General features: G+C 39.7%; 1 protein-coding gene across 1 annotated transcript in view; it reads left to right on the forward strand.

Annotated features, from left to right (window-relative positions):
* Positions 1 to 12485, forward strand: part of LOC133877754 (helicase protein MOM1) — an 84177-nt gene that overhangs the window by 36192 nt on the left and 35500 nt on the right. The window contains exons 5-8 of the mRNA XM_062316151.1: positions 18 to 163; positions 10550 to 10743; positions 10942 to 11072; positions 11418 to 11696. Coding sequence (XP_062172135.1) covers positions 18 to 163; positions 10550 to 10743; positions 10942 to 11072; positions 11418 to 11696 — 750 coding nt within the window. The remainder of the gene's footprint in view (positions 1 to 17; positions 164 to 10549; positions 10744 to 10941; positions 11073 to 11417; positions 11697 to 12485) is intronic.

Below are 12485 nucleotides of genomic sequence, written 5' to 3' on the forward strand. Positions count from 1 at the left end.
CTAATGTGTTGCATTAGGATAGAGGGAATCCTGGAGCCACTGTTACTGCTGGTTATTCTGGAAATCGCACCACTTATTTGCAGCAAAAGGATTCTTTTGCCGATCTTCAAACAGAAAGTGACCAAAATACATGCCTTTTCTGCAAGCTTGGCGGGAAGCTCTTGTGGGTAACCCTTTTTTATTTGTTTATTTATTGTTGTGATTATTAGATGCTATGAGGTTTCTTTCTTCTTCTTCTATTTTTTTTTTTTTTCATGGATATCCATGCCAAATGCCTCTTCGCATTTTAATAGATGGGTATTTCTTGTTACATAGTTATATCCACATGCATTTGCAACATCTGTACTCTTTTTTTACCTTGAGTTTTGTTGTAGTTTGTTTGAACGGTTTAGACAGAAAACATGGAGGCTATTATTCTGTTACAGTAGCTTACCACACATCCTATTATATAGGTTTAGGGGAACATTACAATGACCAAAATACCCCCAAACTCTAATGACTCACAAACCCTAATAACTCTTCTAACACTCCCCCTCAAGCTGGAGCATATATATCATATAAGCTCAGCTTTAAAGAAACAAGCAAACGAAAAACACCGAGGAAAATGTACTCTTAACACTCCCCCATCAAGCTGGAACAGCTTGGAGCAAAATCATACGAAGATTGATTAAAATTAACAAGTAAATTTGCTAAAAACTTTAACGCCGGTCGAAAACTCGCCGGAAAATTGCAACAGGTAGTTGGATCTTGCTGAAAAACACCAAGGCCATTAGAATCTCTCCACAAAACACTAAGAGTAGATTGGATCGCTCCATAAAACACCAAGGTCAGTCGGATCTCACTGCAAAACACCAAGGCCAATTGGATCTTGATAACAAACAACCAAGAGTAGATTGGATCTCACCGCAAAACACCAAGGTAGGTAGAATCTCACCGGAAAACAACTAACCCTCAGGTCTCATCGCAAAACACCAAGACTGGTCGGATCTCAATAACAAACAACCAAGAGTAGATCGGATCTCACCGCAAACACCAAGGCCGGTCAGATCTCGATAACAAACAACCAAGAGTAGATCGGATCTCACTGGAAAACAACTAACCGGTCGGAAACCACCGGTAAACACCTAAAAACACCTAGGCCGATCGGATCTCACCGCAAACACCAAGGCCGGTCAGATCTCGATAACAAACAACCAAGAGTAGATCGGATCTCACTGGAAAACAACTAACCGGTCGGAAACCACCGGTAAACACCTAAAAACACCTAGGCCGATCGGATCTCACCGCAAACACCAAGGCCGGTCAGATCTCGATAACAAACAACCAAAAGTAGATCGGATCTCACCAGAAAACAACTAACTGGTCGGAAACCACCGGTAAACACCTAAACACCTAGGCCGATCGGATCTCACCGCAAAACACCAAGGCCGGTCGGATTTTGATAACAAACAACCAAGAATAGATCGGATCTCTCCGCAAAACACCAAGGCCGGTAGGATCTTGATAACAAACAACGATCATGTCTCAACAATGAAAACTTGAACGGGCACTACTCCCCCTAAGCAACAAACTTGATTGGTGCTCCATGTAGCTCAATCGAGCGATAAACTACTTGAACCGATGAAGAAACTACTTGAACGGGTTGAAAAACAATTGAATCGGTTGAAAAACCATCTAATCCAGTCAAGAAATAGCAAGAACCAGCCAAAGAATGTGCAGAACTGGAAAGAAAACCACTTAACCGAGTGAAAAACACACAAACCGACGAGAAAAAACCGGACAAAAACCAACTGAACCGGCCGCCAAACCGCTGGAACCAGGCAGAAAACTACTGAGCCAGTTATAAAACAAATTGAACTGGGTAGAAAACCAATGAACCGGTTTGAAAAACAATTAACCGGCTCTGAAATGGTGCTGAACCACCTTAAAAAACTGAACCTGATAATAAAAATTCAACCAAGGTAATCCTTATCCTTGAGAAGGAATAGCAATTGCTAGAAGCCAAACAAAGACTATCTTCTCCAACAACACACCGGAAATGCGCCGGTGACGATCAGACCTCACCGGAAACGACCATAAATCGTCAGCGACACCTCAGAACACCACATAAGTTTTCGGAGAACTCAAAATCCACCGGAAAAAGACCACAATAGCCACTAAAAACAACTAAAACCACAGAAAATTTTCAGATTTCACTTGATACATGCAGCCGTCACCACAATCACCACAAAGGGCCTCCAGAAACTCATAACTCGCCAACGTCACCAACTTCAACCTTCGAAGGACAAACGAAAAGCACCCACGCCACAAACAACGCTGGCTAGCACTGGTTCCGGCTGCAACAATGATGGGAATCATTACAGATACAGCCAGAGACAAAAAAAAAAAAACCATTTAAACACCTTAAATATGCTGGAACTCGCTGGAAAACACTAGAACAGCCGCCGACAACCACTAAAACCACCTTTAATGGCCAGACGTCGCGGGTAAATGAGTTGAAACTGCTGGAGACTACCATGAGAGCACTCATTGAGGCCATTGACCACTGCATGACAGGCAACCCCCGAGAATCACCTTCAAGCAACACGGGTTCGAGAACTACTGACTGAGACTGAGATACCAAAAAGAAAAAAAGACAATCAATATCGAGAATCTCGAAGAGCCACTGAAACCTACACCAACTGCAAGATAAACTGAGGGTTTTTTTTTTTCACCTTGGTCTCACTACGAACAACTCTTTTAGAACTTCACCAAGGCACTGCTTGTGTGGGCACTATTCCCACATGGGTGGTGTTGCCACCAGAGGGAGACTAACCAACGGCAAGACATGGGTTTCAACCAAAAAAAAGAGAAAGGAGCGGAAAACAAAGACTACAAAACTAAAGAACCAAAGATTTAACCCTAAAGCTCTGATACCATGTTGTAGTTTGTATGAACGGTATAGATAGAAAAGGTGGAGGCTATTGTTCTGTTATAGTAGCCTACCACACATCTTATTATATAGGTTTAGGAGAACATTACAATGGCCAAAATACCCTAAAATCCTAATGACTCACAAACCCTAATAACTCCTCTAACAAGTTTCATTGTGAAAAATAATAGACTCCTATTTTACCGTGTGTGTGTAATCAAGTGTGCAACAAAATATTAAATGCGGAATTTAAAGGAGATAAATATTTTGTTGATTAAGTGAAAACTCAATTAAGAGAAAAATCATTCCGGGCCGGCCAAACTCAGGATATCCACTATTTAGAAAACAAAGCTAGCAACAAAGCAGTAACACTCATATACCCCTGATGCAGCGATCGTACCTTGTACTCTAACACGTAGCCCAACCTGAATGCTTCTTAACTAGGTCTTCTACTTGAAGGGGTCTTCAATAGAATCCTTTAGCTTAGGGCTCCTCCTTAAGGTAAACTTCACATGATCGAATCACACAACGGACAACTTTTAGAGAGCTAGTAGATTTTCACAGTTTTTACCTAAACACCCTCTTTAAGTTAAAGGGAAATCAATACTGAATTCTATAAATAATACATACCTAGAGACTTGTATTTATAGGCTTTTGGTGGCCGGAATCTGGTCTCGCAGGAGGAGGTGGCCTGGTGTGAGGAGGAGCAGTTCCCGATAAAGGAGCGGTCTTGCGAGATTGTCCGGCAGGCGGTGGACTGTTCCGCCTGGGAGAAAAGCCTTTTGGATCGGGTGGGTAAAGACCACTGTGGCGATGGCTCCAATGTTCGAAAAGGCAGAGAGTGTAGTACAAGGGACTGCGACGTCTCAGTCTGCAGAAAGATCCTCAAACAGGTTGGAGTTTGGCTGGATTGGGTGAGTGGGTCTAACGTGGGCTGGAGCAGGATTTCTTCTGTTGGGCTGAAACTGGGCCGATGCAGGATCTCTTCAGCTGTGCTTAGAAAGCCACACTGCAGGGATGGTTCTAGGAAGTTGGGCTTTAAGCCCAATCCCAAGAAGGCTAAGAGGTTTTTCTCGGATCAGGTTTGTGGTCTCGACGAAGCGAGGCTAGACTCTAGAATGTCGGGTTTGGGCTCTTCGGCGTCGGAAGGCTTGGACAGGTCGACTTCTACTCTTCCGGTGTTCAAGTCAGGCTCGTTGTGGATGGGGGGTTCTTCTCCGGTGGAGAATCCGGCTTTCTCCGCTCAACCTGGTTTGGCCCGGCAAGATGGGTCTAGGTCGGAGGTGAAGACGACGATTGGCATGGGTGGAGGGTTGTCGGATACTGGCGAGTTCTCCAGTGCAAGTCCTATCTTGTGCACGGCGGTGGTTGAAGATCCTTTTGCCTCAGTGTGTGCGGCGAAGCCCAACCTGCGAGCGGAAGTGTCTGTTTGTGACTCAACCCCGTGTCTGCTTGGGGGGCTAGATTCGGATTCTAAAGAATTTGAGTTTCCCTCTTTGGGGGCGGATGCGTTGGGAGAGAGGTTTCGTTTGTCTCTTCCGGTGATGGCGGACAGTGGGGCTCCCATTTACCCGTCCGAAACAAAATCAGTCATGAGGTATCAACGGAAATCGAAGGCAAAAGCGAGTAAGTTGGATATGTCCCTGATTGATGAGGCAATGACAGCTTTGAGTTCGCCGATGACGCAGTGTTTGGTTACTTCTTCTCAGGCTATGGACGGGTCTGTGGCTCAGAACCTGTCGATGCCAAGTGGGGGAGTGGGGCTACGGCGCGGGTTCCTTCTCCCGAGAGTTCCCTCCCCCTTGAGCGGCTGCAAATCGATGACCATTGACAAGGGTGAGACTCCCAACTCAAATGGCTTGATCCAATCTCAGGAGTAGCCGGTAGGGTTTAGCCCATCTGGGGAGATTGTTTTGTGGGATCAGGGAGAGGAAGGTGACTTTCCTCACCCATTGGGCGTTATTCCTCCCGACTTACATTTGGAGTGGGAGACGGATGGTGCTGAGGATGAAGATTCGGCCCTGGCTTTGTTGGATGCCATTGAGGAAGATTTTCATCGGGTTAGTATGGGGAAGCGGTATAAGATCAAAGGAAGGAGAGAACTGCAGAATCTGAAGAGCTCCATAAACTACGACGGTGCGAGTGTGCCTTCTAGGAGTAGAAGAGGAAAGGCTCAGGTTCTGTAGTTTGTGGGTTGTTTGTGGGCTACGGGTGTTGTGTTTTAGGGTATTGGTTCCTGTGGGTTTTTGGGTGGGTTTCTTGTGTGTTCCTTAAGGGTTGGGTTGGGGTTCTGTGTTCTCGTGGGTTCTGTGTTTTTGGGCTGTTTTTTTTCGATTTCCAGCTTTGTGTTTTCTCTTGTATACTGCCGGTGTACTAAGGGGCGCCTGACGCTTTTAATAAAGTCAGTTTATTATTTATCAAAAAAAAAGTATTTATAGGCTTTTGAAAACCTAATTCAACACTGATTCAGAGTTCTCTGGGCTGCGTCCAGATGGCAAGCTGCAACTGACTTCCATAACGCACTTCATGCGTTTCTATATTAAGGACCGCTTTCGGATGGTGTTGCCCTAGCGTCCGGACTGTTGCAAGCCGTCTCCACCAAACGTGTCTACTGCGTAGTTCAGAATCTTCTCAAACACCGAGTAGCGTCTGGACGGTGTTGCCCTATCGTCCGGACAGTTCATGCTGTTTGTGTTGAGCTGTTCAAAATCTTCTCGAATTGATGGGCATCCGGACGCTTCACTGGGCCGTCCGGACAGTCAACTGAGGATCCAACTTTTGTTGAGTTGTAGACTGTGCAGAATCTTCCAAGAGTCTGGAAATTGCCTTCTTGATGCTTGTGACACTGATATTTGTTATATCAAGGCTTTTTCATAGTTGAGATTTAAACTCTGAATAATCTGGAAAACTCTAGATAAAATACAACATTCCTGTTTCAGCAGCACACTTACATGGTAGTGATTTTGTAAACATAATATAGCCAACAAAACTAACAAACTTCCCCTTTGGCCATTCTAGGACAAAAATCACTTAACCGGTTTATAAATACAATCCCGATCCAAAAATAAAAATACTCTCCCTTTTTGTCTCAAAAGGATAAAGGATAAATAGAGTATGAAAAACCACAGATAAATAGTTCTAATATTCAACAAAATAGGAATAAAAATAAACTGTTGGAAAGTAGCCCAAATAATCAAGTTGTAATTCAAAACAACTGAAGAGGAAAGAAAATCCTCAAAGCACCAAAACTCACTGGACCTCTGGCATCAAGTGACAGAGAGTTTTCCGCACATTGATTTGAATTTGAGCCACTTCAGCTTCTAGCCCTTGAAGCCGGGAATCCATGGACTGAAAACCTTTAGTTACTTGAGTCTGCAAGGCCTGAAACTAATCATCCGCAGATTGAAATCCTCTAGTCAACTGGTCTGCAAGAAGTTCACCACTGAACCTCTAATTGGTGTAGATCTAAAAAAGGATGCTATGGAAGGCTCTGCATGAGCTGGGGGAATAAGCTCATCTAAATTATGAGACCATTGAAATTTATTTCAACAACCGTTTGTTTTCCAAATGATCCATCTGTCGGATACTGTGCTGGGAGCCGCTGGATGACATATTCCTGAAAAAAAAATTAAACAAAAACATTTTCAAAAATACTACCATAAAGAAAGATTAGATTTTGTTAGTTCCAAAACAATTTGTGGTGTTATAATGGCTGTCAATTGGATGCTAAGATTACATAAGCAAATATAGTAATCCAAATGGCACAGATATATCAATATCAACCCAATACATAGACAGAATAGGATTTTCATGCACAATATCTCAAAAAAAAAAAAAATTCCAATCGACAAATATTCTAATATTCTAAAAAGCACAAAAAACTTAAAAGGATAAAGGAAGACAAGAAAATACCACGGAATGAGAAGAGACGTGCAGAGAATGCCAATATTTCAGGAGACAACCGCGAGAAAAAGACAACATGACATGATAAATCAATAAAAATGTAGTGGTGTGCGGCTGGTCGAGAAAGAAAGCGACGGATAAATACTTGTAAGGATCGCATCCGAACGTGTTACCAACTCGTCCGAACAATCCACTACTAGATTAGCAATCGGCAGGGCTGCTTGCGTCCAGACTATAAGCCAAGTCTGTTCGGACGCTTCACCCTGAAAAGCTAAAAAATAAGGAAAAATTTGCAAAAAAATAATTTTTCCTAAAGTTAGCTTCAGAACACGCATGTATAAGTAATTGATAAGACAGTCAAATAGCAATTCAAAAATATGTAAAGATATAGTTGAGAGTTAAGTATTCAATAAGCACAAATTTCCTTGCAGATAGAAATTTTAAATAGATGATTTACCTCATGCTATGTATGTGTGTGTGAAACCTTTCTCAATAAAGTATGATGTTCGCTGATATGATTTACAACAATTGAATTTTCTAAACAAGAGAGAAATTCAATGTTAGATTAGTCAAAAGTCAAATCTTATTAGGGCATAGTCACCTTCATCTGATCACTCCCCTTAAGAAGCATCACTTTTCTTTTACCTAGTCCATTAGTGACCGATTGTTTTCGCAATGAATTGGTCACTGACTGCTTCTATTAGGACAAGTTCAAGAACATTTTTAAGCACATTTAGCAGTAGATCTTTTGAATCTAGATTTTTTGATTTTTTTAATGCTATATTTATTGCTTGTGCTGCAACCTAGAGAGAATACCAGAATTTATGGGTCCTAGGTTCAACTAGCGAGTTGGTCAATTTGACCATCTTAGCAAAACAAAGCTCTCATCAAAATTTTCAGAAGCTAAAAATCAGAAAGTAAAAAAAATGTACTTGAAGAGAGCTTTGGATAGTGCATAATTTTTTCATCTCATGAGAAAATCAATTATCTAACATAAAAATTCAACAGGAAAACTTAGCAGATATCAGGCATAAACTCTCAATTATATATAAATATATTCAATCAATGCACAATGAATCGAGATATCAGGCAAAAATACATACAATATCTCAAAAGCTATCAAAAGAAAAAAATAAAATTCTGCATCTTCTCAACCTTTTTTTATTTTTATTTTTTATTTTTTATGTTGAAAAAAAAAAAGACAGAAAACAACAAAAACATGCTTATGGAGAAAAGAAGTAATATGTAGTCCTAGCATGTAAGGTAAGAGCAAACTTAACCTCAGGAAGAGAGGTTTGGAATTACCAAGACAGAAAAACAGCCGCCCGACGTGCTTTTTCGGTCATCCCATTAAATATCTGTAGAAATTTTTTTCTCAAAGCAAACAAGAGAAAATATGGGAATAGAGAATATATGGTTCTTCAAATAGAATGCAAGGTATGAAAAAGATATGACATGATAAACAATGCAATGCAAACATACCTAACATGCACTAGAATTTAGGAACCAAAATCTTAGGCATGGTAAGACTGCACCTTTACTAGGTGGGTCCACTCTTCCTTAAGGGGTGAATGGTCTCATCCTTTCTTACTCATACCTTATTTACCTGAGAGGCAGGGTGGTAAGCCATGTCCAAATTGTTCAGTCTGACTAGGACACTATTCATCATGTTGACAAGCCCTTCATAGATCTGATTCTTCTTGGACTTGTGAGGCTTTACTCTGAAGCATTCGGCCTTGGTGTGACCATACTTACCACAGAGACGGCATGAGGGAGAACCCCTTTGAGGATATTGACGTTTTTGCCGAAAAGGATAATGAGGCATGGAAGGTTTAGAGCTAAATTTACCTGTCTTTGGCTCTTGTTTCTTGATTTGAGGCTTCTGATGCCAAATTTGATGACAGTGTGGCCTAATGTGTCATGTGACACCGCAATAATGGCAGGTAGGCTGAATTCGTTTGCTGAAATGCTTCTGATAGGTTCTGCAATTTTAAGGTTAGCATTCTTACACAAAACAAAGTTCTTTCATTCTTGAGATAAATGTCTCCTATGGGGTCGGACATATTTATCAGAAGAAGGTTTCTCAATATTGCCCTTTTTAGGAGCAACCTGTTTATTCCAAGGCCTGTAGGATTTCAACAAATAACTATTTGGTATAATATGACCAATCTTCTAACAATAATGACAAGTAGGAACAAACTTACCTTGTGTTCATGATTCTTTGGATTTAGGCTTCTCACAGTTATTTAAGCAAGAGTTTTCAAAATTATCTAAACAAACTGTATCTACTATCACAGGCTTAATAACAATAGAATCTAATTCAGAATAAGAAGTATGTGAAGTAGATGCACTCAAATCATCAACAATTAAGTTAGGCTTGTTAGAAATATCTCTTTGAATACAAAGCATGCTTTTCAAATTTTCACTAGAGAATTTTCTTAAGAGATCTTCAGATTATTTTAATTTAATCTCAAGTGAATTAACAGTGTTAAATAGCATGGTATTCTCAGATTTTAAAGAGTCAATCAAAGCATGTGATTCAGAGAATTAAATGGATAAAAACTATTTTTCTTGCTTAACATTTTTGAGCTCTTTATTAAATTTTTAGAATTTTTACTAAGTTTAAGAAAATTATCAAAGAGCTCATTATTAGAATTCTCTTCAGATAGTTGAGAAGAACTCATGATAAAAAGGAGTTGACAAAAATATGGATCACACTCAGGAAATTAATCCAAACATAAATGTATCCGCTTTGATACTAATTGAAAAAAATAGACTCCTATTTTACTCTCTGTGTGTGATCAAGTGTGCAACAAAATATCAAATGCAGAATTTAAAGGAGATAAATATTTTGTTGATAAAGTGGAAACTCAATTAAAAGAAAAACTATGCCGAGGTAGTCAAACCCAATATATTCACTATTCAAAAAACGAAGCTAGTAACAAAGCAGTAACACTCACATACCCCTGATGCAGCGAATGCTTCCCAACTAGGTTTCCTACTTGAAGGGGTCTTCAATGGAATCCTTTAGCTTAGGGCCTAGACTTCACATGATCAAATCATACAACGGACAACTTTTAGAGAGCTAGCATATTTTCATAGTTTCTATCTAAACACCATTTCTAAGCTCAAGGGAATTCAATACTGAATTTTGTAAATAATACATGCCTAGAGACTTGTATTTATAGGCTTTTGAAAACTTAATTCAACACTGATTCAGAGTTCTTTGGGTGGCATCTGGACGTAGGCATAGAGCGTCCGGACGGTAAACTGCAACCGATTTCTATAATGCGCTTTACGCATTTCTATATTAAGGGCCGTGTTTGGACGGTGTTGCCCTAGCGTCCGAACGGTTAGAAGTTGTCTTCACCAATCAGTGTCTGCTGCGTAGTTCATAATCTTTCCGAACACTGAGTAGCGTCCAGATGGTGTTGCCCTATCGTCTGGACGGTCAACTGAAGATCCGACTTTTGCTGAGTTGTAAATTGCGCAGAATCTTCTAAGTGTCTGGAAATTGCCTTTTTGATGCTTGTGACACTGATATTTGTCATATTAAGGCCTTTCATAGTTAAGATTTAAACTCTGAATAATTTGAAAAACTATGGGTAAATACGACATCTCCGTTTCAGCAGCACACTTACATGGTAGTGATTTTGTCAACAGAATGTAGCCAATAAAACTAACACATTGTTTTTGTGATATGAAGGGATCTTTATATTTTACGTTCATTTTCAGGTGTTGTGATGGAAGAGGGTGCAGAAGGAGCTACCATCTTTCTTGTCTAGATCCTCCTTTGGAGGATGTTCCTCTTGGAGTTTGGCACTGTATTGCATGTATTAGAAAGAAGTTGGAATCAGGTGTACATTCGGTATCAGAGGGAGTAGAGTCAATATGGGATGATAGAGAAGTGGATGCATCAGATGTTGATCGTATGGGCAAAATACTATATAACTCAGGCTTTCTTTTCGATATTTTGCATAATCTTTGACATGTGCTACCTATTATGTTGTTTATTGTTTTTGAATCACTTGCTTAAAGTTTTATTCTTGCTCTGTGTTCATGCTGCTGTGGGAAATCATGATGATTTCTGATAATATCATTACAGGCCTTATGGTATTTGATTGTAGGTTTGCAGAAGCAGAAGCAGTATTTTGTTAAATACAAAGGTCTTGCTCATGTTCATAATCGGTGGTTGCCAGAAAATCAACTGCTTCTTGAAGCTCCATGGCTTGTTGCGAAATTCAACCAAAAAAACCAGGTTCCTGAACTCTTAGATATAGTATTGGTAAATTGTTGGTGTTTCACTTGTTTAATCATCAAATAGATAATGTGGGCTATTTGTAATGACATACAGATGTGTTGTATGGAAGTGAGATGTCTTTGCATTAGATTAAATTTGTTTTTCTGTGGATCTTATTCCTTCTTTGTTTGAAGCCTCTCTTTTTGCCCTTCGGGCCTTCTCCTAAATTTGTCGAATTAAATTTATCTTACTCCCCCCTCCAACCCAGGAAAAGAAACAGATGTTGACAGGTGGAAACAAATCAAATAAATGACTCCTTTTATATAATGTGTTTCCCTTTGTGATGTGATTTTTGTTCATCAGGTCTTGGGGTGGAAGCAAGAGTGGACTGTGCCACATCGTTTGCTACAAAAAAGATTGTTAATGTCTCCCGGACAGCGTGCTGAATATCATAAGGGGCCTGCTGGTGACAATGTAGATTGCCATTATGAATGGCTTGTGAAATGGCGTGGTCTAAACTATGAACATGTTACATGGGAGTTGGAAAATTCTTCATTTTTAAATTCACCGGAAGGTCGGGGCCTAATAAGAGATTATGAAAGTCGTCACAGGAAGTCAGAGTTAACTTCTAGTGTAGATAAGGTGGCCCCAGAAACAAGATTACATATGAATTATTTTATATTTTTTGTTGATTGCTTTACCTTTGTGGAATTTGTTCAGTATAATGCCAATCTGTGAAGATGTATACATTAAAGCAGTTTTGTTGACTACCACTTTTATTCTTGACATATGCACTCATGTTGTGGGTTTGTGTAATGGTATTAGGATATTTTTAAGATTGTAAGATTTTAGATTGGTGAAGAGCGACGAGTCAATCTGCAAGATGTATACATTAAAGCTGTTCTTGTTACTTGGATTTTTGAACATATGAATTCCTGTTGTGGGTTTCTGTAATGGTGTTAGGATATTTTCAAGATTTGTAAGATTTCGAATTGGTGATGAGAGACGAGTTCATCTGGTTTTGGAGTACCTGCCGTACTTCTTAAGTTTTTGTTTTATTTTATACATAGATCTGGTTTTGGGTTTAGATTGGTTGCCTAGGTGTGGAAATTAAAGGAACAAATAGAATGTTAGAAGAAATAAATGCAGACAAGAATCAAATTATGCAACTATTAGCAAACGGAAATACTCAAATTCTCATTGTCAAAGTTTAGCAGTCAAAAGTCTAATTTTGTTTGAGTATGATGGAGCAAATACACTGACGAAAGTACTCAGATTCCAATTAGCCAAATTCTGATTTGTTAGTACAAGTGAGCATTTAATATAGACTCTTGAATTCTTCTTTTTCTTGATTGCATTAGCACTTCTAATCTGGAAATAGAGGACTTAGTACTTTGACCGACTAAAACATGTAGAGGCTCAATAGTTCAA

The sequence above is a fragment of the Alnus glutinosa genome, chromosome 9 (assembly GCF_958979055.1).
Source record: "Alnus glutinosa chromosome 9, dhAlnGlut1.1, whole genome shotgun sequence".
Lineage (NCBI taxonomy): Eukaryota > Viridiplantae > Streptophyta > Magnoliopsida > Fagales > Betulaceae > Alnus > Alnus glutinosa.